The 27,722-nt window shown below is 48.5% G+C and overlaps 1 protein-coding gene across 1 annotated transcript; it reads right to left on the minus strand.

Annotated features, from left to right (window-relative positions):
- Nucleotides 1-774: 774 nt before the first annotated feature.
- LOC119782853 (serine/threonine-protein kinase B-raf) lies at nucleotides 775-27,717 on the minus strand (the record flags this gene model as incomplete). The annotated part of the gene is made up of 10 exons (XM_038284031.1): nucleotides 775-994; nucleotides 8,763-8,916; nucleotides 14,733-14,867; nucleotides 22,824-22,955; nucleotides 23,045-23,163; nucleotides 23,271-23,317; nucleotides 23,395-23,571; nucleotides 26,364-26,448; nucleotides 27,421-27,538; nucleotides 27,616-27,717. Coding segments are annotated over 10 exons (1,092 nt in total), but the record flags the coding sequence as incomplete, so codon positions are not given.
- Nucleotides 27,718-27,722: the final 5 nt, after the last annotated feature.

The raw sequence follows: 27,722 nt of genomic DNA on the forward strand, positions 1-27,722 counted from the left end.
TCACCCGTCCACTCCAAGCCCACCCTGCTCTGGGAAAAAGCAAACCGTGAAGACTTAAAGACCTGCATTCCAGTTTTTCATCAATCTGGAGTCAGTTGGTGGATCTACAGCCAATACAGCAACGGATCATCAACCAGTGGAAGATTAGCAGCTAAGAAGCTCAAAGCTGGTTTAGAAATGTGGCGTTTTGTTGGTTCTTAAAGTTTAAAAAGTCGTTTTTTAAAAGGTTAAATGTTTGCGTCGCTGGTGGACTCCAGATTGTTTGAGGGAAATGTGGAGAGAATATCCCAAAGGCTATAAATAAAAGAACAAACAAAAAAGCAACAAGTTGCTGAGAAACAGGGCAGAGCATCGAATGCCTGAAAAAACCCACCTTTCTAGGAGCCTAAAACTGTGAAATTAAAAATCCTGTAGACATAATCAACTGTTCTTTATCACCGGGTTAGCTTTTCAGGTCCAAAGGTGAGAGCATGTGAGGATTTGTTTTCTTTTAAGAACTAAGATCACAAAATCTGAAAGAAACAGGATGCAGCCTTCAGCACAACTTGGAGGAAACCTTTTCCTCTCAGACGGCTCTTCAGACGGTCTGCGTTTTAGGAAACAACTAGTGAAATGATGAAAGGGTAAGGAGTGGAAACGTTAGGCATCCTTCGCCTGGCGAGGATCTGCTGTTCATCAAAATGCAGTTCAGCAGCCAGAGCCGTTAGCTTCGCCTCAAATATTCACAGGTTTCCTCCAAACGCACTTTGCTTCACATATCTTTGGTTCTTTTTCCCTTCATCTTGTGTTTTTCCTTCCTCTCCGTTGTGACAGGGACTAAAGTGAAGGCATCTCCTTCGGGGCGGCCCGGCACTGTGAGACGCTCTTTTTTTTTTTTCCTTTCTATTATTTCTCAGGAATCGATGAATCCATCCCAGGGACCAAAAGAAAACGGAGGGGTGATGAGAGATGGACTGCTGTGCTGGCTGTTATTATTTAAAAGCAGAAAACTCCCCTGGAAAGACAGAAAAAAGCAGCAGTGTTAAAGCTTGAAGGAGGACAATTCAGCGCTGCGTTTCATCTCCGTGTGCATCCATCATACGAATCAACACACGCATCTAATGAATGCCGATAAAAACATCCTAATTTAAATTAGTAACTCTCATTCTAAGCCCAGTAATGACCCTTTAGAGATCTGCTTGCATTGATCAGTACCAGGTAGCAAATAGAGCTGCAGGTTGACTTCGAGGAGAATGTTTGGGTTCATGCAGGAACCAAAAGGAAAATCTGTAGGATTTTCACTTGTTTCCCTCTGGTGGGCTTCCATCACACCGTTTCACCATTCATGTGTTTCCTGTTGGCCTGAAGGACGCAGATAATTGAAAAAAACCTGCAGCCTGTTTCTGACTGTTTTCAGTTTCACACTTTCTTTTTTTTTATTGTTTGTTTATTGAGATAAACAGTGCCTTTTTTGTATAAGGAGGGGTAAAATTACTTATACTGTCTTTAGGGCTGAAACTATTGGATTAATCAATTATTGAAAAAAATCATCAACTAATTTAGGCTCACCTTACTGTCTCACCTTGATGATTTATCCAGCGTCTGCCTGACGTCCCAGAATCTCCTAAAACGCTGGCATACGCTGAACTTTCTATTAGGGGTGGAACGGTTCACAAAATCCACGGTTCGGTTCGATTCACGGTTTCTGGTCATGGTTTTCGGTTTGGTTCGGTACATGTTGATTGTTACACAGAAATCCCATAAAAATTTATGAAATTAATGAAAAAATCAAAAATAAAGGATTGTAATTATTTTAAATGATCCGCGGAAACCCTGGATCAATCAATCAATTGAATTTAATCATCTGGCGCATGCTCTCTACCATCTCCAAGGACCTCAGAGCTGAGCGGACGGGAGCCACAGTGGAGGCTGTAGGCTTTGCTTTGAGCAGCCGGTCTGGAGCGCAGCGGGGCGGAGCGCTGACGGAGTATGAGGGATTTCGGGGTTAGCATGACATGTTGGTCGTGTTGCTGTTAGCATAAACAAAACGTGTTGCACAATGCTCGCACACTGTTGCACTTTTATCCACAACTTTCTTTCCGCCGTCATCGTAGGTCACTCTAAATGCAAAGTGGTCCCATACAGCAGACCTATAAAGTGCTGCTGGCGCGTCTTCCAACTCCTGTTCTTTCCCACTCGCCAGTCCGACACAATTCTCCACAACTGATTTTTTTCTGCTACACCCGGCTACGCTGCTTCGCTTCTTCTTCTTGTTTACTGCTGGTGGTTGGCTTGAGTGGCAGTACCGCCACCTTCTGCTCTGGAGTGTAAACGCTTCGCCTATGAGAAAAAGGAGCAGCGCATGAACCGAACGAGACACACGCGAACCGAACCGAGACAGTCGAACCGAACGGTTCGGACGGTTTTCATAAATTGTCCCATGCCATTCTATTCTGGGCGTATACATAGAGTATTCATAACGAGTCCAGAACTTGTGTCCAACGACAGCCTAACTTCTGCATAAAGCATGGCAGTGCGTTGCCTCGTAATGCAGCGCGTCGCCTCGTAATGCAGCGCGTCGCCTCGTAATGCAGTCCGTCGCCTCGTAATGCAGTCCGTCGCCTCGTAATGCAGCGCGTCGCCTCGTAATGCAGCCCGTCGCCTCGTAATGCAGTGCGTTGCCTCGTAATGCAGCGCGTCGCCTCGTAATGCAGTCCGTCGCCTCGTAATGCAGTCCGTCGCCTCGTAATGCAGTCCGTCGCCTCGTAATGCAGCGCGTCGCCTCGTAATGCAGCCCGTCGCCTCGTAATGCAGCGCGTCGCCTCTTAATGCAGCGCGTCGCCTCGTAATGCAGCGCGTCGCCTCGTAATGCAGAGCGTCGCCTCGTACTGCAGCGCGCTGCCTCGTAATGCAGCGCGTCGCCTCGTAATGCAGAGCGTCGCCTCGTACTGCAGCGCGCTGCCTCGTAATGCAGCGCGTTGCCTCGTAATGCAGCGCGTGGCCTCGTAATGCAGCGCGTGGCCTCGTAATGCAGAGCGTCGCCTCGTACTGCAGCGCGCTGCCTCGTAATGCAGCGCGTTGCCTCGTAATGCAGCGCGTGGCCTCGTAATGCAGAGCGTCGCCTCGTAATGCAGCGCGTCGCCTCGTAATGCAGCGCGTCGCCTCGTAATGCAGCGCGTCGCCTCGTAATGCAGCGCGTCGCCTCGTAATGCAGCGCGTCGCCTCGTAATGCAGCGCGTGGCCTCGTAATGCAGAGCGTGGCCTCGTAATGCAGAGCGTCGCCTCGTAATGCAGCGCGTTGTCTCGTAATGCAGCGCGTCGCCTCGTAATGCAGCGCGTCGCCTCGTAATGCAGCGCGTTGTCTCGTAATGCAGCGCGTCGCCTCGTAATGCAGCGCGTTGTCTCGTAATACAGCGCGTTGTCTCGTAATGCAGCGCGTCGTCTCGTAATGCAGCGCGTCGCCTCGTAATGCAGCGCGTCGCCTCGTAATGCAGCGCGTTGTCTCGTAATGCAGCGCGTTGTCTCGTAATGCAGCGCGTTGTCTCGTAATGCAGCGCGTCGCCTCGTAATGCAGCGCGTTATCTCGTAATGCAGCGCGTTGTCTCGTAATGCAGCGCGTCGCCTCGTAATGCAGCGCGTCGCCTCGTAATGCAGCGCGTTGTCTCGTAATACAGCGCGTTGCCTCGTATTGCCCATTAAATGATACTTGTGCATCATTTCACGGGCATGACGAGGCATCAGTTAAAGCTGCTCATCAATGCTAAGCGATGCTCCTGAGGGGGGCAGCCATGCGCCCGGAGGTCTGCATAAAAGGATGTCTTTGTTCGCGGTATTAACCTAGCTGCTGTTTACCGCCAGCCAGAAAAAAGAATATAGAAAAAAAAAAGATAAAGAAAGAAAGAAGGTTTTTGGTGTCAGCAGACTGAGCATCATGTCTGCTAGGAAGTGTGTTGGTGGTGGGCGTGAACGCAGGGAGGATCCATCACCCTCACCTTCTGGCTCACCCTATGATGGAGATGAAGTCTGGAGGAGAACTGACGGTTTCCTCCTGTGAACCCCCTTTATACCAAAACGCTGCCAATACGCCATTATACAGTAGCTGGAAGTTAGAAACACGTTCAGCGCTCGTCTGGAACACGTCAGATACCTTGATATGCTTGGAGAGAAGTTCTGGATAAGTTACACAGATGTTACTCAGAGGTTAAGGATCAGCTAGACGCCACGACTGATGAGGAACTGACACTGAACGGATGACAACCATCAGATACCTGACCTGGAACTGATGGACCATGGATTAGCATATGCTGGCAAATGTCAGGACCAATGGTACTTGCCGTATGTTGACGTATGCCAGCGTATTTCAGTGTGCTCATAACCTATACAGAACTGACTCATAACTTATCCAGCGTGTGTCAGCATTTTGTCTGATTTTTCGTATTCAGGCATATGCTGGCTAAATCTTCGAGGTGTGACAGGGGCTTTAGTAATCGATTAATATCGATTAATCGTTAACTGGAGTTTAGAGACTGTAAAACATGTCTTTAGCTGACAGAGCGACCCACTAAGAAGAGTTATTATCCTAAGATTGTGAATATAAACATTTTGCTTTAAAGCTAAAAAAGATGTTTGTCTGTCAACATGCTCTATTCAGAACTCCTCAAGTGAAAATATTCTTTAACTCAATTATTAAACTATTGATCGAAAAACTTATCGACAAATTGATTCGCAAAAATCAGCGTTAGTTTCAGCCCTAGTTGTCTATAAATCTGCCCAAAAACTGTATTTTCTGGACTATAATCTTTCTTCCAGTACTTTGAACCATGCAGCTTTGGTGAAGGTGCAGCTTCAACCACCAGGGGGCAGAAGTCAAATGTGATAATCAAAGGAGAAGGTGATCATTTTTATTTAGAACCTGCTAGCAGCAGGAACATCCCCAATTCACACATTTTGACATTTTTTCCTGCATTAAAGTTCTGGAACCAATGAAATAATCCCTGCAGGGCTAAAAAATAAAATAAAAGAACTGAAGAAGCTTCGTCTTTCATTAGAAGCTCTTACTGCTGCGAAACAACAAGCTAATGGGAGCTAGCCTTCCTCTTCCTCCCTACTCTAAGGGCCTGTAGAGCTCCCCCTACAGGTTTGGCGGTGTAGTTCAGTACAGATCAGTGGCTTAGTGAGATGTTAATAGTCTGAGAAAATATGGTATTGCTTTTAAAATATATGCTCCAAATCACAGAGCAATCAATTTAGCTAAATATTTAACAATCTAAATATTTAGTGTGGAACTTTTTTTTAAATTTTTTTATAAATGAGTGAGTGACAGCGAACAAATGTAATGGAAACAATGAGGCCCTTATTTATCTCTTAAAACTTGCTGAACAACCATGAATACTATGAATAACGGTTGACTGCCTAACTTTACAAACGGCACTAATATGGATCCAACCACAAATTATTTATTAAACAAAAAAATGTTTTTCCCTCAAAATCGGCGTGTTTCTATTAAAGCAAATATCTTTTTGTACTAATTTAAACTTCGACAGAAAAATGCCTACTGTCATATTTTGTTAATCATTAAAAGTCAACATACAATCAGAGGTGTCAAGTATCCACTTTATACTTGTTAGTTTTGCTTCATTTAAGCAACTGATGATACTAAAAAAAAACAACATTAAAATAATTCGTTTTATCCAGACAATTTATTTATTTGTGGTTGGACTCGGTGCTGCCCCAACTTGATGCTCCCCACATACCAAAACAAATAGTTTTTCAAGATGATGCAAAGTTAACTGTGACACTGTTACCATTAATTATGAAACAAAGAAAATGAAGTAAGAAAGTTATCATCCAGAATTATAGAAAATTTCTTTTGATAGGGTAGAGCAGTAAAGCTTCTGACCTTAAAAGTTTTTACTGCATTGCTTTTACTATTACATTTTAAGTAGTTTTAAAAAATGTTACTTTTACACTTTTACTGGAGTAAAAAGCTGAAGTTGATCCTCAAACTTCTACAAAAGTGTTTTTGAACAGTATGATTTATACAGGAGTAATAAACATGAATACCGTATTTTCACGACTATAAGGCGCACTTAAACGTCTTTTTTTTCCCTCAAAATGTGCGGTGCGCCCTTTGGTGCGGTGCGCCTTATGTGTGTTGTAACTGCGACTTTTGAGACCACCTCATTGAGGAGATGATGAAAGAGTGGCTGAATGTAAGGAGACCAGGTGTTTTTTTTCCACTCATCACCATCGCTGTTAATATGTAACTCCATGCGTGCCCATCTCACAGCTGATGTGAAAAACATGGGGAAACAAATTAACGCTGTGCTCGCTGTTCAACCTCTCGACATCGGTGTGAACCGGACCCAGCAGGTGCAGCAGAAGCAGCGAGTTTACATGCAAAGTCAATGGTTGATGCGCGTATAGGTGCAGCAAAAGGTCCCGCAGCGCGTTTTGAGCAGCAGGCGCAGCGCGTCTGGAGCGTTTAAGCATCTGACGCACCGCCAACGCGCTGCTGCTGCTCGAGATGGAAAAATTTAAGTTTTGCTGCTGGACGCGCCGCATCAACCAATCAGAGAAGCTGATCTGGGAGCTGACAGCGAGACAGACACAGCGCTCTGATGACATATGATATTAACGCAAATGAAAAAGGCTGGATGGATGAGGAGATGATGAAAGCGTGGCTGAGGCAGGTGTATGTGAGGAGACCAGGTGGTTTTTTCCACGCATCACCATCGCAGTTAATCTGTGACTGCGTGCCCATCTCACAGCTGATGTGAAAAAAAAGATGAATCAAATGGACGCTGTGCTCGCCGTTATCCCGGGGGGTCTGACAAAGGAACTTCAACCGCTCGACATCGGTGTGAAGCGGCCGTTCAAAGTAAGGCTGCGAGCGGCGTGGGAGCGATGGATGACAGACGGAGACCACAGTTTCACCGTAAGTGGAAGGCAGCGCCGGGCAAGTTACGCCACCGTTAGCGGGTGGATTGTTGATGCTTGGACTAACGTGTCTGCTGGCTCTGTTGTTCAAGCTTTCGCAAAAGCCGGTATTATTTCTGAGGAGCCGCGCTGCACGGAAAGTGACTGACAGCGAAGAATGGGAAATTGGCATGTCTGATTTAGCGCAGCTGTTTAATTCAGAAACAGAGGATGATGACTTTGATGGGTTTGATTAATACTTTGTAATAAATACATGAATAAAGCACAATCATACTCAGTTTTGCTCCCGCTCTATTTTTCTACCTGAAAACTTAATTCAACAGCAGCCTCTGGGCCGGGTCTCCTCCGGTTTCACCGCGGCGGCTGGCAGGTGTTTTTTCATCTAAATAATCTAAATCTTGCAGCTATATTTGCTGTGATCAGGGGGAATAAAGTAGTTTTAATATGTTTTTAAGTGAGAAAGTCCACCTGAAAACTTAATAATTGCAGTCAGTTCATCCAGATTATCTATTTCTGTCGGAGGCGCTCAGACCCCCACATACCAGCGGTGCGCCGACAGTAGAAATCCCTTCATCAGCAGCCTCTAGGCTGGGCAGCCTCCGGGTTCATGCGGTGGCTGGCAGGTGTTTTTCATCTAAATAATTTAAACTGCAGGCACCAGGATACCGGTAATAAAAGCGAACATATTCCGTCGGCAGGTTTCAGGATTTTAAGTTAATTTAGGAGTGATCACAGCGATCTGTCATCTCTCACGGCCAGCTCCCAGGTTTGATTAATACTTTGTAATAAATACATGAATAAAGCACAGTCATACTCAGTTTTGCCCCCGCTGTATTTTTAAATACGCAGTAGAGGTATTTAAAGGTAGTAGAGGACATGTACCTGTATATAAAAAACGCGCCCTATAGTCCGGTGCGCCTTATGTGTGTGTTAAATACAGTAATGGCACACATTACTGAGACTGCGCCTTTTAGTACGGTGCGCCTTATGGTCGTGAAAATACGGTACTTTGGACACCTCTGCATACAATTATGAGATACAAATATCTGTGAAATAAATATGATTGCAGCGGAAAGTATTTTCCATTGCTGAAGTCATTTAGGCAGTAAATACACCACAAGTGCAACCATGCAGCAAAGCGGCACACGTTTGAAAACTGAAATTTACACAAGACGCTGAATAGAACGCTCCACAGCAGCGGGGCTCTGAGCAGAGTCCAGCTTTTTGAGATAAGTAAATCAAAGAGTATGAAATGTGAAAGTTTTGAACTTATAAGTGATATATGATCACCTAAAAATCAGCATCTTGACCGACCTGATGAGAATCAAATATGTATGTTGTTAGCATGTCACAACTGTTCCGGCGTTGATAACTTTAGGCATCGTAGAAAAAATAGAAGATGGAAACTGGAGAGTATACGTGTCTGAAATTAGAAATTTATCCTAAATTAGGGACAGCGTTGCGTCTCATAATACTGCTGTTGGACGAGAATATTAGTTTGCCGTTTGAAATGAAAAGCTGAGTCATGCGTAGCTCAAACATTCAGCTTTGCTGCACTGATGCGCTGCTACGCGTCCGGCGAATTTGCTGCGTTAGGCATTCAGAGCCTTGCAGAGCTAAAGGTAGCACTTTGACCCTGTCCCTTGATTTTCATGTATATTTTCTCCAAGCAGCATGTTTCTTTAATGATGAATGATGCAAGCAGAAGAGCAACAGTGTTTTAAAATACCAGCATCTGTTCCAGCAGTTTCATGGCACACCAGACATCATTTCCATTTTCACCTGATAAATATTAACCGTTAGACATTAAAATCAATAGTTCAATAGAGAAACTAGGAGCTCACCGTATCCTCCAGCTTGAATGGGGGTTTTAGGTGAAGCACAGGAGTACAGACTGAAGTCTTCCGTCTGAAAGCCGGCTCGGTTTAGGGAAGGCTCCGAGGCGCTGCGGTGGATTTTGGGTAATGAACGAGCCAGCAGCTCAATAGAGGCCAGAATCTGAGAGAATAGAAAGTCATCCCATCTTAGACCACTACACACTGTTCAGAATGCATTTATACAACCATTCATGCCAAATCATCTCAAATGAACCTGGAATGCTAATTTTAGCAGCTAAAACTGGAGAAAAAGCCAGACATGCATGAGGAGAACCATCAGATGCAGAAAACATCCAGTCCAGCTGGGATTTCTTCTCCTGTGACGCCTGCACTGCTTTCCACTTTACCACCATGTGTTAAATAAAAAATCAACCCAAAATATGAAGATAAAATGAAGATTAGGGATCAAGTAGAACCAGAGGAAGCACCCGCCCACTGTGAGAGGATTGTGTCAAAATAACTTAACTAAAGATGGTTAAAAAAAACTTCAGATTTAAAAAAAAAACAAGCAACATTTTTTCATTTATCTTTGCATTTGAACATCTCTGTATCTAAGTAACTCTAACTGACTACTTTAAAACATAGCACCTTCTGCTGCACTTTTCTACTGAGCACTTGTCAGTTTCACACGGTTTTATTTCTGATAGCAAGAAGTAGCTAGCCTAGGCTAGCGCTAGCTTAGCATTGCTATGGCTTCTCTCTCTCCCTCCCTTGACTCTTTTCCAACTCTTACTTCTTCCTCTCCTCTCTCCTGCTCTCTGTGTCAGATGTTCAGTTATTCCTCTGCCTCCTTTAGTGATAATGGGATGTGTAATAAGTGTAGTATTTTTGTAGCTTTGGAGGCGAGGGTGTCAGAGTTAGAATCCAGGCTTCAGGCTGTTGAAGTAGGCCCCCCACGTAGCTGTCCTCCAAAAGTGCCTGAGCAGCCAGGCGATTGGGTAACTGTACGCAGAAAGCGTAGTCGTGGATCTCTGCCCACTGGTCAATACACCCAACCCGTTGTCATGTTGCATGAAACCGTGGTTTTCACCCACTCGTGTGACAAACCCACCACTGAGAAGCTACCAGACTTGGTTGATTGGCAGTCTCCATAGGTTCAGAACCGAGATCACGGCCATTAGAGGAACTCACACAGGGGCAACCCATAGATCGCTGAGAGTGATTTGCGGGGGCCAGGAAGACGGGACTGACATCAAAACCTACCCTGCAACTACTGGCTATAGGGGATGATAGAGTTAAATACTCAGTAAGATTGTTTATTCTACGTTGCTTGGTAGTTAATGACAACCGGTTAAGCCGGAGTGACGATGGTCACTAAAAATTCGTGTTGCTTCGGTGCGAAATGTGTAAGTTTGCCAAAAAATAATGTCGGATCACGTAATAATTTCTCTGGGTCCCGCTCCCTGATAACTGAACAGTGATAGACATGTTTAGCCCCGCTTTGCCGTCATTCAATTAGCTGGTTGTCTAGGTTAGGTGTCCACTGTAATGAAAACAAACGTGTGCTACTATTAATTAATTGGCCAATCCTTTGGGGAAAGCTACACTGTCTGATTCGGAGGATGGACGGCATCCTCATCCCAACCTTTGGATTGGTGCAGCTCTTCTTTCTAGGAATGGCCCATTTTATTAGGTCTCCATAAACCTGACACCCAGGGTGCACAGAGACCAGGAAGCAGAGTTGTAGTTTAACACACACATCTCTGCAGCTTCTCTACTGTTTCCACTCTGTTTATACTCCATTAACTGAAGTGTCTTGGCCTTAGTACGGACCATAAATCTAATAAATTTGCAAAGATTCCCAAGGAGTAAATCATTTATAATTCTAATTAAAATCAATATTAACTCCAATTGGGGAAAAAAGTTTAAAAACTATTAAATTTCTGGTCTGTTCTAACATAACGATCTACTTTCTCTCTTATACGTTCTCACTAGTTAATGACATTGATTGTCGATATCACTTTGACTTGTTATTCGCTTACAGATACCTGGCTGCAGCAAGAGGATTATGTGGCATAATTGTTTAGGAGGCAACTCCTTCAAGCTATTTAATTTTCCAACATCCCCAGAAGAAAGTTTCTGGCGATGAGGAGGAGTGAGCAACAATTTCGAGTCTGACTTAATGATTATCCCAAAACAATAATTCCCTACAACTCTTATTGAACATTTTAACCCTTAATTTCCTGATCCAAATTTCAAGGCAATGAATACTCTTCTGTTTTGTATCCTTTGTTATCGATCACACCAGGTCCTTACTCTGAATTTTAGATGAGTTTTCTGAGTTCCTTTCTAGAGATTTGGTATTAAATAATGTCAAAAGGGTGTACATGTGACTTAGGTGGGTAGATTTTATACATCCAATGTCATGGGGGGTCATGATGCGCGATTGCTTAAGTGCAGCCTTTAATGCCTATCTTAGGACACTATTGGCTTTGTTCAATAATGTGAAATAGTCCCACGCTTCTCCTCTTCATACTTTGGATCTTGTGCTGACATACGGCATAGAATGTGAAGAAATAACAGTATTTCCTCACAACCCTGTCCTCTCTGACCACTTTCTAATAACCTTCAGGATTACTTTAACAGAGTTCTCCTCCCCCAAAAGAAGGTTCAATTTTAGTAGATCTTTATCAGATAGTGCAGTTATAAATTTTAAAGAATCTGCTTCACTTTCTCTCTCCTCTGTGTCACTGAGCAGTGCTGCAGAGTGCAAAAGCTTAGCTTATTCCCCTTCACAGGTTGATGATTTTGTTGAGGGGGTTGCTAGTTCTCTGCGTATTGCCTTAGACAACGCAGCTCCTTTGAAAATGAAAACCGTTAAAAAATATAAAGCTTGCTCCTTGGTTTAATGCAGAGCTGCGTACTTTGAAGCAAAATGCTAGGAAACTGGAGAGAAAATATCGCTCCACAGGCCTGCGAGAGTCCTTCCTAGTCTGGAAAAATGGTTTACTGCTGTATAAGAGGACCCTTTGTAAAGCAAGAGCAGCATACTTCTCCTCATTAATAGAGGAGAATAAGAATAATCCTAGATTTCTTTTTAATACAGTTGCCAAACTCACCCAGAGCCATAGCTCTGTTGAACCGTCCATTCCACCTGCTCTTAGCAGCAATGATTTTATGGGATTCTTTATAAATAAGATTGATCTTATTAAAAATAAGATCATAAGCACTCCTCTATCCGCGATTGTACCTGAGGTAGTCATGGAATCTGAACCGGGTTTAGACTGCTTTGATCCAGTTGAACTCTCTGAATTAGCAAAATTATTGTCTTCATCTAAGCCTTCAACTTGTATGTTAGATCCAGTTCCAACCAGGTTATTTAAGGAGGTATTCCCTTTGATCTCCTCCTCCATTTTAGATGTGATTAATCTATCTCTGTTACAGGGATATGTACCTAAAGCTTTTAAGATTGCTGTAATTAAACCTCTGCTTAAGAAACCGTCTCTTGACCCAGATGACTTGGTCAATTATAGACCTATATCCAATCTTCCTTTCTTATCCAAAATTCTTGAGAAAGTAGTTGCCAAACAAGTTTGCGATCACTTCCACCATAATGAACTTTTTGAAGAGTTTCAGTCTGGCTTTAGAGCTCATCATAGCACTGAAACAGCTCTGGTGAAAGTCACTAATGATATTCTCATGGCCTCAGATAATGGACTTGTATCTGTGCTCGTCCTGCTGGATCTTAGTGCTGCATTTGATCCAGTTGACCATAATATTCTTTTAGAAAGACTTGAATATTTTGTTGGAATTAAAGGAACAGCACTAGACTGGTTTAAATCTTATCTATCTGATCGAATTCAGTTTGTTCATGTTAATGATAGATCTTCAACACGCTCAAAGGTTACCTGTGGAGTACCACAGGGATCAGTGCTAGGACCAATTCTCTTTACTTTATACATGCTCCCAATTGGTAGAATTATTAGACAGCATGGGATTAATTTCCACTGTTATGCTGATGATACCCAGCTATATCTGTCTATAAATCCAGATGAAGCTAACCCATTACATAGATTACAGGCATGTCTTGAAGACATAAAAACCTGGATGACTCTTAATTTTCTGCTTCTGAATGCAGACAAAACAGAAGTTATAGTCTTTGGACCAGAGTCTCTGAAAAAGAAACTGATTAGCCAGTCACTTCATTTGGATGGGATTAAACTGATTTCAGATAATAAAGTAAAACATCTTGGTGTTATTTTTGATCAGGACCTGTCATTTAAATCCCATATCAAAGAGGTTTCTAGAATTTCCTTCTTTCATCTGAGGAACATTGCAAAAATTAGAAATATCCTGTCCAGGGGTGATGCTGAGAAACTAGTCCATGCATTTGTTACTTCAAGGCTGGACTATTGTAATTCTTTACTATCAGGAAGTCCACAAACTGTAGTTAAAAGCCTTCAGCTGATCCAAAATGCTGCAGCCAGAGTTCTAATGAAAATGAAAAAGAGAGATCATATCTCTCCTATCCTGGCTTCTCTTCATTGGCTTCCTGTTAAATCAAGAATAGAATTTAAAATCCTCCTTCTCACATATAAAGCCTTAAATGGCCAAGCTCCATCTTATATCAGAGATCTGATTGTTCCTTATGTTCCTAACAGAGCACTTCGCTCTCAATCTGCAGGTTTACTAGTGGTTCCTAGAATTTCTAAAAGCAGAATGGGAGGCAGATCTTTTAGTTATCAGGCTCCTCTCCTGTGGAAACAACTACCAGTTTTAGTCCGTGAGGCAGACACCCTGTCTACTTTTAAGGCTAGGCTTAAAACTTTCATTTTTGATAAAGCTTATAGTTAGGGTGGCTCAGGTTATCCTGAGCTATCTCTATAGTTATGCTGCTATAGGCTTAGACTTTTGGAGGACATAGGGACCCCCATTTCATCATTCTGCTTCATTCTCTCTCTGTTCTCCTATTCTGCAGAATCTGTTAGTTCAATCTCTAACCTTCTGCTCTCTCTGCTTTTCCTCAGAGTAGCTTTGCCTCGTCTGTTCCTGTTTGGCTGTGACGTCATCCTGGAAAGAAACATCAGCTGTGCTGCTTCTATCAACACCCTTGTTAATAGATGTTGGAGATCGGCCTGTTTTCCAGTGTGGTCCTGTTTCTCTGACCGTGACTGAGTGGATGTGCTCTCTTCGTCCTCTGGCATGGGAGCTGCCTTGGAGCTCGTCTGCCTGGCTGTGTGTTTCCTGGACGGGGCCGCCTTTTACAGCTGCTTTTTGTATCTCTGCTTCTGTCTCCTTGAACCCCAGTCGGCCTCGGCAGATGGCCGCTCACACTGAGCCTGGTTCTGCTGGAGGTTTCTTCCTGTTAAAAGGGAGTTTTTCCTCTCCACTGTCGCTACAAGCATGCTTAGTGTGGGGGATTGTATTTGAGTCAATGAGTCAATGCAATCAACTGGTTTTCCTTAGATAGAAAACTTTGTATCAATTTGACTGTATGATCTGGTTGAACTGTAAAGTGCCTTGAGATGACATGTGTTGTGAATTTGGCGCTATATAAATAAACTGAATTGAATTGAACATTTACTTTTTTTTTTTATTGAAATTCTATATATTTATATATATTTTTAAACTTAATAATAAAAACATGAATCCACCTTCACATTTTTACAAACTTTAGCCCAACTTTGCATTTCAACTGTAAACCTCATTTTCAGGGTCAAATATTTGTTTTATTAGGCTGTGACAGACCAAAGTATCCGATTCATCGTCTCCAACTTAAATGTTACTTTCAGCCTTTGTCTGTCAGCACAATACCCCGAATATAAGCCTGAGTTTTCCTTCAAAGCATCGTCTCCTCAGGTCTAAAGCTTTCCTTTCTTGGTGAAGCTTATAGTTAGCATGGCTCAGGTTTACGGGGGTATAGACCTGACTGCGTCTCCTGATCTGCCATAACGAAGCTAGATCACAAAATGGCTTCCAGGCCCAAACGGCGCCCACCTGAGGGAAGAGAGGTCGCTCCTCTCTCTTCTTCTTCAGGCAATCTGCCATCAGTCTCTTCATGGCCTTGGGGCAGTTGCTGCGAACTTTGCTGAGGTCTGGGGAGAGATAACCTCGCCCCACCATGAAGATGATCTGAGGGAGATTGAAACATGGTTAACTGAAACACGGTTAACTGAAACATGGTTAACTGAAACACTGTTAACTGAAACACGGTTAACTGAAACACGGTTAACTGAAACATGGTTAACTGAAACACGGTTAACTGAAACATGGTTAACTGAAACATGGTTAACTGAAACACGGTTAACTGAAACACGGTTAACTGAAACACGGCTAACTGAAACATGGTTAACTGAAACATGGTTAACTGAAACACGGCTAACTGAAACATGGTTAACTGAAACATGGTTAACTGAAACACGGCTAACTGAAACATGGTTAACTGAAACACGTTTAACTGAAACATGGTTAACCAGCTAAAAGCAAACATTAACAGCAAACTTAGCTGTGAGCAACATGATCGGGCTAAATTAAATAACCTGCTGTGTTGGTGACTGATTTAACCCCTTAGCTCCCAGCTTCTAATAGATAGAACAAAACGGATTGCAAACCCAAACACCATCGGCCGGTAAAATAATATAAATCCAAGCTGCTTGTGATGCATCTCTAAGATATTTTAGTTTATGGAGGTATGTTTACACACTGTCAGTTTTACACAAATTGTCCTATGTCACCTCAAATATGTCCGACATTCCATTAAAAATGCCGTTTTTAATATGCTATATTTTGTGTATAATTCATAGTCAATGTCTCAGACTCACTACACTTGTTCATGTTGAGAACATCTGGTTCTGTTTTAATGAAAATCCTCCTCTTGGGGACTTTTTCATAAAACCGGATGTAGTATTTGCAACGAATGCTTTGATTGGAATGTAAAAAAACAGCGGGACAGCGGGCCGAGCGCGACGACAGCGGGCCGAGCTTAGCGGGCCAAGCTTAGTGGGCCGAGCGCGACGACAGCGGGCCGAGCGAGAGGACAGCGGGCCGAGCGAGAGGACAGCGGGCCGAGCGAGAGGACAGCGGGCCGAGCGAGAGGACAGCGGGCCGAGCGCGACGACAGCGGGCCGAGTGCGACGACAGCGGGCCGAGCGAGAGGACAGCGGGCCGAGCGAGAGGACAGCGGGCCGAGCGCGACGACAGCGGGCCGAGCTTAGCGGGCCAAGCTTAGTGGGCCGAGCGCGACGACAGCGGGCCGAGCGAGAGGACAGCGGGCCGTGCGCGACGACAGCGGGCCGAGCGCGACGACAGCGGGCCGAGCGAGAGGACAGCGGGCCGAGCGAGAGGACAGCGGGCCGAGCGCGACGACAGCGGGCCGAGCGCGACGACAGCGGGCCGAGCGAGAGGACAGCGGGCCGAGCGACGACAGCGGGCCGAGCGCGACGACAGCGGGCCGAGCTTAGTGGGCCGAGCGAGACGACAGCGGGCCGAGCGAGACGACAGCGGGCCGAGCGCTACGACAGCGGGCCGAGCGCGACGACAGCGGGCCGAGCGCGACGACAGCGGGCCGAGCGCGACGACAGCGGGCCGAGCTTAGTGGGCCGAGCGAGAGGACAGCGGGCCGAGCGCGACGACAGCGGGCCGAGCGCGACGACAGCGGGCCGAGCGAGAGGACAGCGGGCCGAGCGAGAGGACAGCGGGCCGAGCGCGACGACAGCGGGCCGAGCTTAGCGGGCCAAGCTTAGTGGGCCGAGGGCGACGACAGCGGGCCGAGCGAGAGGACAGCGGGCCGAGCGAGAGGACAGCGGGCCGAGCGCGACGACAGCGGGCCGAGCGAGAGGACAGCGGGCCGAGCGAGAGGACAGCGGGCCGAGCTTAGTGGGCCGAGCGAGAGGACAGCGTGCCGAGCGAGACGACAGCGGGCCGAGCGCGACGACAGCGGGCCGAGCGCGACGACAGCGGGCCGAGCGCGACGACAGCGGGCCGAGCTTAGTGGGCCGAGCGAGAGGACAGCGGGCCGAGCGAGAGGACAGCGGGCCGAGCGCGAAGACAGCGGGCCGAGCTTAGCGGGCCAAGCTTAGTGGGCCGAGCGCGACGACAGCGGGCCGAGCGAGAGGACAGCGGGCCGAGCGAGAGGACAGCGGGCCGAGCGCGACGACAGCGGGCCGAGCGCGACGACAGCGGGCCGAGCGAGAGGACAGCGGGCCGAGCGAGAGGACAGCGGGCCGAGCGCGACGACAGCGGGCCGAGTTTAGTGGGCCGAGCGAGAGGACAGCGGGCCGAGCGAGACGACAGCGGGCCGAGCGAGACGACAGCGGGCCGAGCGAGACGACAGCGGGCCGAGCCAGAGGACAGCGGGCCGAGCTCGACGACAGCGGGCCGAGCGCGACGACAGCGGGCCGAGCGAGAGGACAGCGGGCCGAGCGAGAGGACAGCGGACCGAGCGACGACAGCGGGCCGAGCGCGACGACAGCGGGCCAAGCTTTGTGGGCCGAGCGAGAGGACAGCGGGCCGAGCGAGACGACAGCGGGCCGAGCGCGACGACAGCGGGCCGAGCGCGACGACAGCGGGCCGAGCGCGACGACAGCGGGCCGAGCTTAGTGGGCCGAGCGAGAGGACAGTGGGCCGAGCGAGAGGACAGCGGGCCGAGCGCGACGACAGCGGGCCGAGCTTAGTGGGCCGAGCGAGACGACAGCGGGCCGAGCGAGAGGACAGCGGGCCGAGCGAGAGGACAGCGGGCCGAGCGAGAGGACAGCGGGCCGAGCGAGAGGACAGCGGGCCGAGCGAGAGGACAGCGGGCCGAGCGCGACGACAGCGGGCCGAGCGCGACGACAGCGGGCCGAGCTCGACGACAGCGGGCCGAGCGAGAGGACAGCGGGCCGAGCGGGAGGACAGCGGGGCCGAGCTTAGTGGGCCGAGCGAGAGGACAGCGGGCCGAGCGCGACGACAGCGGGCCGAGCTTAGTGGGCCGAGCGAGACGACAGCGGGCCGAGCGAGAGGACAGCGGGCCGAGCGAGAGGACAGCGGGCCGAGCGAGAGGACAGCGGGCCGAGCGCGACGACAGCGGGCCGAGCTCGACGACAGCGGGCCGAGCGAGAGGACAGCGGGCCGAGCGAGAGGACAGCGGGCCGAGCTTAGTGGGCCGAGCGAGAGGACAGCGGGCCGAGCGCGACGACAGCGGGCCGAGCTTAGTGGGCCGAGCGAGAGGACAGCGGGCCGAGCTTAGTGGGCCGAGCGAGAGGACAGCGGGCCGAGCGACGACAGCGGGCCGAGCTTAGTGGGCCGAGCGAGAGGACAGCGGGCCGAGCGAGAGGACAGCGGGCCGAGCGAGAGGACAGCGGGCCGAGCGCGACGACAGCGGGCCGAGCTTAGTGGGCCGAGCGAGAGGACAGCGGGCCGAGCGAGAGGAAAGCGGGCCGAGCGAGAGGACAGCGGGCCGAGCGCGACGACAGCGGGCCTAGCGCGACGACAGCGGGCCGAGCGCGACGACAGCGGGCCGAGCTTAGTGGGCCGAGCGAGAGGACAGCGGGCCGAGCGAGAGGACAGCGGGCCGAGCGAGAGGACAGCGGGCCGAGCGAGACGACAGCGGGCCGAGCGCGACGACAGCGGGCCGAGCGCGACGACAGTGGGCCGAGCGAGAGGACAGCGGGCCGAGCGAGAGGACAGCGGGCCGAGCGAGAGGACAGCGGGCCGAGCGAGAGGACAGCGGGCCGAGCGAGAGGACAGCGGGCCGAGCGACGACAGCGGGCCGAGCGAGAGGACAGCGGGCCGAGCGCGACGACAGCGGGCCGAGCGCGACGACAGCGGGCCGAGCGAGAGGACAGCGGGCCGAGCGAGAGGACAGCGGGCCGAGCGAGAGGACAGCGGGCCGAGCGAGAGGACAGCGGGCCGAGCTTAGTGGGCCGAGCGAGACGACAGCGGGCCGAGCGCGACGACAGCGGGCCGAGCGCGACGACAGCGGGCCGAGCGAGAGGACAGCGGGCCGAGCGAGAGGACAGCGGGCCGAGCGAGAGGACAGCGGGCCGAGCGAGAGGACAGCGGGCCGAGCTTAGTGGGCCGAGCGAGAGGACAGCGGGCCGAGCGACGACAGCGGGCCGAGCGCGACGACAGCGGGCCGAGCTTAGTGGGCCGAGCGAGAGGACAGCGGGCCGAGCGACGACAGCGGGCCGAGCGCGACGACAGCGGGCCGAGCTTAGTGGGCCGAGCGAGAGGACAGCGGGCCGAGCGAGAGGACAGCGGGCCGAGCGAGAGGACAGCGGGCCGAGCGAGAGGACAGCGGGCCGAGCGAGAGGACAGCGGGCCGAGCGACGACAGCGGGCCGAGCGCGACGACAGCGGGCCGAGCGCGACGACAGCGGGCCGAGCGAGAGGACAGCGGGCCGAGCGAGAGGACAGCGGGCCGAGCGAGAGGACAGCGGGCCGAGCTTAGTGGGCCGAGCGAGAGGACAGCGGGCCGAGCGACGACAGCGGGCCAAGCGCGACGACAGCGGGCCGAGCTTAGTGGGCCGAGCGAGACGACAGCGGGCCGAGCGAGAGGACAGCGGGCCGAACGCGACGACAGTGGGTCTAACGCGACGACAGTGGGTCTAGAGTCTATCAGACAGGTTTTGTGTGCGCACGTTTAATGTTTAAATTGTGAATACCTGACCCATCGTGCGCACGGATTGGTGCCTGCACGCTTAAACCAATGGCCCAATCATTACGCCATATATGCCACGATATGCCTGAAGAAGAAAACAAGTTGTGAAAATAACGAGTTCTGATATGATTACAGATCATCGGTTATCTGAGTTTTTATTGACTTATACTTAGGGCTGGGTACCGAACATCGGTTCTTTTATGGTACCGACCGAAATGCTTCGGTTCTACAGAGTATCGAGGACAGCGGGCCGAGCGAGAGGACAGCGGGCCGAGCGAGAGGACAGCGGGGCCGAGCTTAGTGGGCCGAGCGAGAGGACAGCGGGCCGAGCGCGACGACAGCGGGCCGAGCTTAGTGGGCCGAGCGAGACGACAGCGGGCCGAGCGAGAGGACAGCAGGCCGAGCGAGAGGACTGCGGGCCGAGCGAGAGGACAGCGGGCCGAGCGCGACGACAGCGGGCCGAGCGCGACGACAGCGGGCCGAGCTCGACGACAGCGGGCCGAGCGAGAGGACAGCGGGCCGAGCGAGAGGACAGCGGGCCGAGCTTAGTGGGCCGAGCGAGAGGACAGCGGGCCGAGCGCGACGACAGCGGGCCGAGCTTAGTGGGCCGAGCGAGAGGACAGCGGGCCGAGCTTAGTGGGCCGAGCGAGAGGACAGCGGGCCGAGCGACGACAGCGGGCCGAGCTTAGTGGGCCGAGCGAGAGGACAGCGGGCCGAGCGAGAGGACAGCGGGCCGAGCGAGAGGACAGCGGGCCGAGCGCGACGACAGCGGGCCGAGCTTAGTGGGCCGAGCGAGAGGACAGCGGGCCGGGCGAGAGGACAGCGGGCCGAGCGAGAGGACAGCGGGCCGAGCGCGACGACAGCGGGCCGAGCGCGACGACAGCGGGCCGAGCGCGACGACAGCGGGCCGAGCTTAGTGGGCCGAGCGAGAGGACAGCGGGCCGAGCGAGAGGACAGCGGGCCGAGCGAGAGGACAGCGGGCCGAGCTTAGTGGGCCGAGCGAGAGGACAGCGGGCCGAGCGAGAGGACAGCGGGCCGAGCGAGAGGACAGCGGGCCGAGCGAGACGACAGCGGGCCGAGCGCGACGACAGCGGGCCGAGCGCGACGACAGCGGGCCGAGCGAGAGGACAGCGGGCCGAGCGAGAGGACAGCGGGCCGAGCGAGAGGACAGCGGGCCGAGCGAGAGGACAGCGGGCCGAGCTTAGTGGGCCGAGCGAGAGGACAGCGGGCCGAGCGACGACAGCGGGCCGAGCGACGACAGCGGGCCGAGCGCGACGACAGCGGGCCGAGCTTAGTGGGCCGAGCGAGAGGACAGCGGGCCAAGCGAGAGGACAGCGGGCCGAGCGAGAGGACAGCGGGCCGAGCGAGAGGACAGCGGGCCGAGCGAGAGGACAGCGGGCCGAGCGACGACAGCGGGCCGAGCGCGACGACAGCGGGCCGAGCTTAGTGGGCCGAGCGAGAGGACAGCGGGCCGAGCTTAGTGGGCCGAGCGAGAGGACAGCGGGCCGAGCGACGACAGCGGGCCGAGCGCGACGACAGCGGGCCGAGCTTAGTGGGCCGAGCGACGACAGCGGGCCGAGCTTAGTGGGCCGAGCGAGAGGACAGCGGGCCGAGCGAGAGGACAGCGGGCCGAGCGACGACAGCGGGCCGAGCGCGACGACAGCGGGCCGAGCTTAGTGGGCCGAGCGAGACGACAGCGGGCCGAGCGAGAGGACAGCGGGCCGAGCGAGAGGACAGCGGGCCGAACGCGACGACAGTGGGTCTAACGCGACGACAGTGGGTCTAGAGTCTATCAGACAGGTTTTGTGTGCGCAAGTTTTATGTTTAAATTGTGAATACCTGACCCATCGTGCGCACGGATTGGTGCCTGCACGCTTAAACCAATGGCCCAATCATTACGCCATATATGCCACGATATGCCTGAAGAAGAAAACAAGTTGTGAAAATAACGAGTTCTGATATGATTACAGATCATCGGTTATCTGAGTTTTTATTGACTTATACTTAGGGCTGGGTACCGAACATCGGTTCTTTTATGGTACCGACCGAAATGCTTCGGTTCTACAGAGTATCGAAACATGCCTCGTCTTTCGGTACCAAGTTTCGGTGATTGGCTGTAACACTTAACGTGATTGCGTCATCCAGGAAAAATACACAGGTGGTCCCGCCTACAGCCAGGGTTCCTGTGTATCTGTAGTGAACTGGTTGCAGCGTCGTGGAACCCCTTTAAAATGCCCCCCAGGTCAAAAGTGCGGCTTCACTTTATTAAGACTGATGCCAATAGTGCGCAATGCAATACATCGTGCACAGAAACAATTTAAGAGCAGAAAGTTGCTCGGTGTTTGACTGCAAGAAGAGCGGACCGCAGCCAGCGCCACCATCCTCCTCTCAGCAGCCCGTGGGCGGAGCAAAGCCAGAGCGGAGGGAATCACGCTGCTTTCAAACTGGACGCAGCAGGAGCAGCAAAATCACATCTGCTGCTTCATTTTTGCTGCTTGTACCAGCTTCTGACGCGCGGCTGAAGAAGCTTTGCTGCTCTGGCTGCGCGTTGCAAAAGTGGCTCTGACGCGCGTTGGGCGGAGCTACTCTATCCTTTATTTGCCTTGCAGCTATATTTGCTGTGATCAGTGGGAATAAAGTAGTTTTATTATGTTTTTAAGCGGGAAAATCCACCTGAAAACTTCATCAGTGCAGTCAGTTCATCCTGCCTTCCAATATTTCTGTGGGAGCCGCTCAGACCCCCACATACCAGCGGTGCGCTGTCAATAGGATCCCATTCAACGGGCTTGTTTGTCAGACATGGTAATTTTTCTAAAGGAAAACTGCTCAGTAAAAAGGTCCTCACAATGTTACAGTGAATATTAGACACTGAATTTTTTTTTATGTAAGAGGAAAAATGTAAATGGAAAAATCAGAGGTTAAAATAAAACTCAAGATTTGTACTTTTTTATGTTGTGTAATTTTCTTTTTCTTCGAATTAATATTATAAAACTGGTATCAAAAAAAGTATCGTTCAGGAACCGGTATCGAAGTGAAGGTATCGGTATTGGTACCGGAACCGAAAATTTTTGAACAATACCCAGCCCTACTTATAATCGAGTTGAGATTCTAAAGAGCTACAATATGTTGGATTTGTTTACAGATTTGCTTCCTGTTCGACGTGGAACAAATTGTGACGTAGAAACGGCCCGGGGCCGGATGGGGGGAGCTAAGGGGTTACATAGGAGGAATGGCTTTGAACATTACGATGGTTTTAGCGATGTTGCCCTCCATGCTGTAACGTAAGTAAATAGGAACAATTAGCATTTCTTTCTTCTGATTCATTGGTACTAAGATAAACTTATTGACTACATGGTTACAGTTTTATTACACAATCCTTTATAATGCCGTAAAAACGATGATCCAGTTTTTGTGGCCTTTACAGTTCTTGCAGTTAATGCAATGAAGAGTTACCTGGTCTCTGTTGTTGATGTTGGAATAAGGGAGAGCTCCTGACATGAGCTCATAGAGCACAATGCCAAAGGCGTACACATCTGACTGGAAGCTGTAGGGATTCTTGTCCTGCAACCTGATGACCTCTGGAGCCTGGTGATATCAAACCGACAAATCATTCTTCACCTGATCAGAAACTAGAGTCCACTAAAATGCCTTCATTGGTCATTTCAAACACTCACCATCCAAAGTATGGAACCAGAGAGCTGCTCAAACTGGTGGGAGCCACTCCAGCGAGACTTGACTGTGGCTAGACCAAAGTCACCAATCTTTACAGTCAGATCCTCATGGAGGAAAATATCTTGGACACAACGTCAAGGAAACAGTTTCTTCCCCCAAAGAATACAGATATTTTAGTATTTTTAGATCTATAAAGATTGATAGTAAAGCGGAAGCTAACAAGGATACTGTTGCTCTTCAGGTCTCTGTGAATGATGGACTTGGCGTGCAGGTAACTAAGGGGAGACAGAATGCATGTAGTTTACCCTGCTGGTGAAATGTGAGCACGTGCGTTTGAGAGGTGGGTACTCACTCCATGCCCTGAGCCGTCTGCCGGGCGATGTCGATCAGCTTGATCATCTCAAACTTGGTCTCGATGATGTGCAGGTGGTGGTAGAGGCTGGAGCCTTCGCACCACTGGGTCACAATGGCCAGCTGGGGCTTGGTGGTGTAGCCCATGAACAGCAGGATGTTGACGTGACGCGTTTTCCTGATGAATCAAAACATAGTCAAGCTGTAAATGGATCATTTTTTGGGGGGGTGGGTTGTTTTTGTGGAAGTGAGATTATCCGACGCCTTGTTAACACGTTGACCTTTTATTTGGGTGAGTGAGAAGGCTGGGCGATATGAAGAAAATCTAATACCACAATATAGTTGGGCTATAATCATGATATATATCACAATATATTTAGTTACCTTCAAAAACAATAGAGTGTATACAATTACAGTGATATTGTTGGCTAGCCCCTGGCTAGCTCAAGAGTTAGAGCTCAACACAGGATGGTCTGGTTGGTCCCGCTGGGCTGCCAGGGTGGGTCCTTAGAGAAGATCCTTCACGCTAATGCCTTCCTCATTATAACATTGTGTCTACCTTGTAAGTCGCTTTGGTCACAGACGTCTGCTAAATGCTTAGACATACTCAAACTTTGGGTTTAAAATTTAAAACATTTTATTTTAACCAGCTTAAAGGTTTTCTGCCACATTATTAGTCTTTGGTGTCAGTATTAGACCTTTAACAAGACCCCAGCAACCAGACAGGAAACAAAAAAAAAAAAAAAAACAATGCTAAATACAGGTGCTGGTCATAAAATTAGAATATCATGAAAAAGTAGATTGATTTCAGTAATTCCATTTAAAAAGTGAAACTTGTATATTATATTCATACATTACATACAAACTCATATATTTCAGATGTTTATTTTGTTTAATTCTGATGATTACAAATGACAACAAATGAAAATCTCAAATTCATCATATCAGAAAATTAGAATATTGTGAAAAGGTTCAAAATTGATGGCCCCTGGTGCCACACTCTAATCAGCTAATTAACTCAAACCACCTGCAAAAGCCTTTAAATGGTCTTTCAGTCTAGTTCTATAGGCTACACAATCATGGGGAAGACTGCTGACTTGACAGTTGTCCAAAAGACGACCATCGACACCTTGCACAAGGAGGGCAAGACACAAAAGGTCATCGCTAAAGAGGCTGGCTGTTCACAGAGCTCAGTGTCCAAGCACATTAATAGAGAGGCGAAGGGAAGGAAAAGATGTGGTCTAAAAAAGTGTACAAGCAAGAGAGATAACCGCACCCTGGAGAGGATTGTGAAACAAAACCCATTCAAAATGTGGGGGAGATTCACAAAGAGTGGACTGCAGCTGGAGTGAGTGCTTCAAGAACCACCACACACAGACGTATGAAAGACATGGGTTTCTGCTGTCGCATTCCTTGTGTCAAGCCACTCTTGAACCACAGACAGCGTCAGAAGCGTCTTGCCTGGGCTAAAGAGAAACAGGACTGGACTGCTGGTGAGTGGTCAAAAGTCATGTTCTCTGATGAAAGTAAATTTTGCATTTCCTTTGGAAATCAAGGTCCCAGAGTCTGGAGGAAAAGAAGAGAGGCACTTCATCCACGTTGCTTGAAGTCCAGTGTAAAGTTTCCACAGTCAGTGATGGTTTGGGGTGCCATGTCATCTGCTGGTGTTGGTCCATTGTGTTTTCTGAGGTCCAGGGTCCACGCAGCCACATACCAGGAAGTTTTAGAGCACTTCATGCTTCCTGCAGCTGACCAACTTTTTGGAGATGCAGATTTCATTTTCCAACAGGACTTGGCACCTGCACACAGTGCCAAAGCTACCAGTACCTGGTTGAAGGACCATGGTATCCCTGTTCTTAATTGGCCAGCAAACTCTCCTGACCTTAACCCCATAGAAAATCTATGGGGTATTGTGAAGAAGAAGATGCAATACACCAGACCCAACAATTCAGAAGAGCTAAAAGCCACTATTAGAGCAACCTGGGCTATCATAACACCTGAGCAGTGCCACAGACTGATCGACTCCATGCCACGCCGCATTGCTGCAGTAATACAGGCCAAAGGAGGCCCAACTAAATACTGAGTGCTGTACATGCTCATACTTTTCATGTTCATACTTTTCAGTTGGCCAACATTTCTATAAATCCTTTGTTTTTATTGGTCTTCAGTAATATTCTAATTTTCTGATATGATGAATTTGAGATTTTCATTTGTTGTCATTTGTAATCATCAAAATTAAACAAAATAAACATCTGAAATATATGAGTTTGTATGTAATGTATGAATATAATATACAAGTTTCACTTTTTAAATGGAATTACTGAAATCAATCTACTTTTTCATGATATTCTAATTTTATGACCAGCACCTGTACAATGTAAAAATAAAAATTGTGCATAGTAAAAAAAAAAAAAAAAATTGCAGAATAGGAAAAAAAGTCCTCAAATTACAAAAACAAAAGTCGAAATATCGCCCAAAAATTAGAGCATAGCATCTCCAAACTATTAGCATTGATCTTTATGGGCTGGGAATTTTAAAGAAAAAAGTTGTACATTTCAGAAAATTGCCAAGTTTAGAAAATGCCTGCAAAACCTCTGAACACGACCACTTCATATTAGAGCACCTAAAATACATTGAAATATAAAGAGATAAAAAGCGTCTGATTTCCCTCCATCTCTTCCTGTTTCTCTTACATGGGATCGCTTTTTCAAACGACAAGGCCTAACAGTCAATAAATCAGCTTCACAGCTGGCCCTGTTAAACCAAGCTGGCTCTAATATATGTCCCAAAACAGAAAGGTCTTCTTTTCAGCCTCTTAAAACGCTGAAATAAAAAAAGACGTTATTTTAAATGTTGTGTTTATACAGATAAAGTGAAGATTATTTCCTATTTTTAACTATAGTTTTTAGTTTTGCATTTGAATGCAAAGTCTAACCAAATAATTTGACTTATCAGAAGGAGCAGAGTTACCTGAGGACTCCCACTTCGTTTTTAAAGGCCTGAAGCTGCTGTGGAGTGGGAGCGGTGACGTTCAGCATCTTCACAGCCACATCACCTGGGAGGAAAGGGAAGAGGCATCAGTCACAGAGTAAATAACTTCTAATGAGCTGCTATGGTATAATCAAGACAGTTCCTAAAGATAAAATCCATTACAAGAGAAGGCCGTCATTTAACAGCAAAGCAGTTAAAAGCTAAACCAAAAACAATGCAGCAGTTCTGAGGAAAAGGAAAGATTTTATTTCTCAAATTTTAGCTTCCTGTTAAATCCAGGAGAGAATTTAAAATCCTCCTTCCCACACCTAATAATCATAATTAGTATCTCATTATCATGGTTAAACCATTGTTTTCTCCTGATAACGGGATAGTTATCTCATTATCAGGAGAAAACGGTTATTGATTTCTTGAGATAACGAGATGATTAACCTGAGTAATGAATGAGGCTGGCCAACAGCCCTGGATTCCCAGTCCATCCATGCCTGCGAATGGCGCTAGACTTCAGGAGTGAGGGGTTACTATATATGGACAAAAATGGCCGCTCCCAGACTCAGTGATTGCGACAAAAATGATGGATTTTTATTTTTTTTACTGATTAACGCTGAATTCATTAAATATTAGCTTAACATATTAGTTTTAGGTATAAATAATGATCCATTGATTATTCCTTGCTGACCGGACTTTTCCTCTAACAGGAAGCAACCAACCACTTTATACCCAGAGACCTCTAGGTGGCTGTACTGGCTATTACTTTATTTGTAATATAAAAATATGACCGTAATTCTCATAAAAAGGATACGCCCTCTGCTGCTGAGTCTGGATGTTTTATGATATACTTTCAAATATCATTCACCTCTTGGTGTCTGGTTTCTTTAGTCGGATAACTTTCGCATTTACCCAAAGGTAGAGAAGAGCAAATGGCAGAGCAGATCCTGCTCAGTGCTTTGGTTGAACTCTGACATTCACTTATGAACTGATAATCAGTTGGGTTTTTTATAACTAGTTAAACCCCAAACTTTAGGTAGGATCTTACCATGCCACTTTCCTTTAAAGACCGTTCCAAAGGACCCGGAGCCTATCCTCTGACCCAGGGTGATCTGACCCTCGGGAATTTCCCAATCGTCGCTGGAGTCCCTCCTTCCCAAAGTTTTCTGTTCCACAGGACAGGGGATCAGCGAAATCGCACAATTTCTCTACAGTGCCATGCCAGCACCTCCGAAAGACTCACCATTTTATTACGATCCTCAGATGACGAGGAAGATTTCCGCTCCCTTTGTTGGCACGGTGACTTCTGTGGGGCTTTAACGTTGGTCAGAGAGCCGGGAAAGAGAGCTT

The sequence above is a fragment of the Cyprinodon tularosa genome, unplaced genomic scaffold (genome assembly GCF_016077235.1).
Source record: "Cyprinodon tularosa strain WSP-4 unplaced genomic scaffold, ASM1607723v1 ctg1980, whole genome shotgun sequence".
NCBI classification, from domain to species: Eukaryota; Metazoa; Chordata; class Actinopteri; order Cyprinodontiformes; family Cyprinodontidae; genus Cyprinodon; species Cyprinodon tularosa.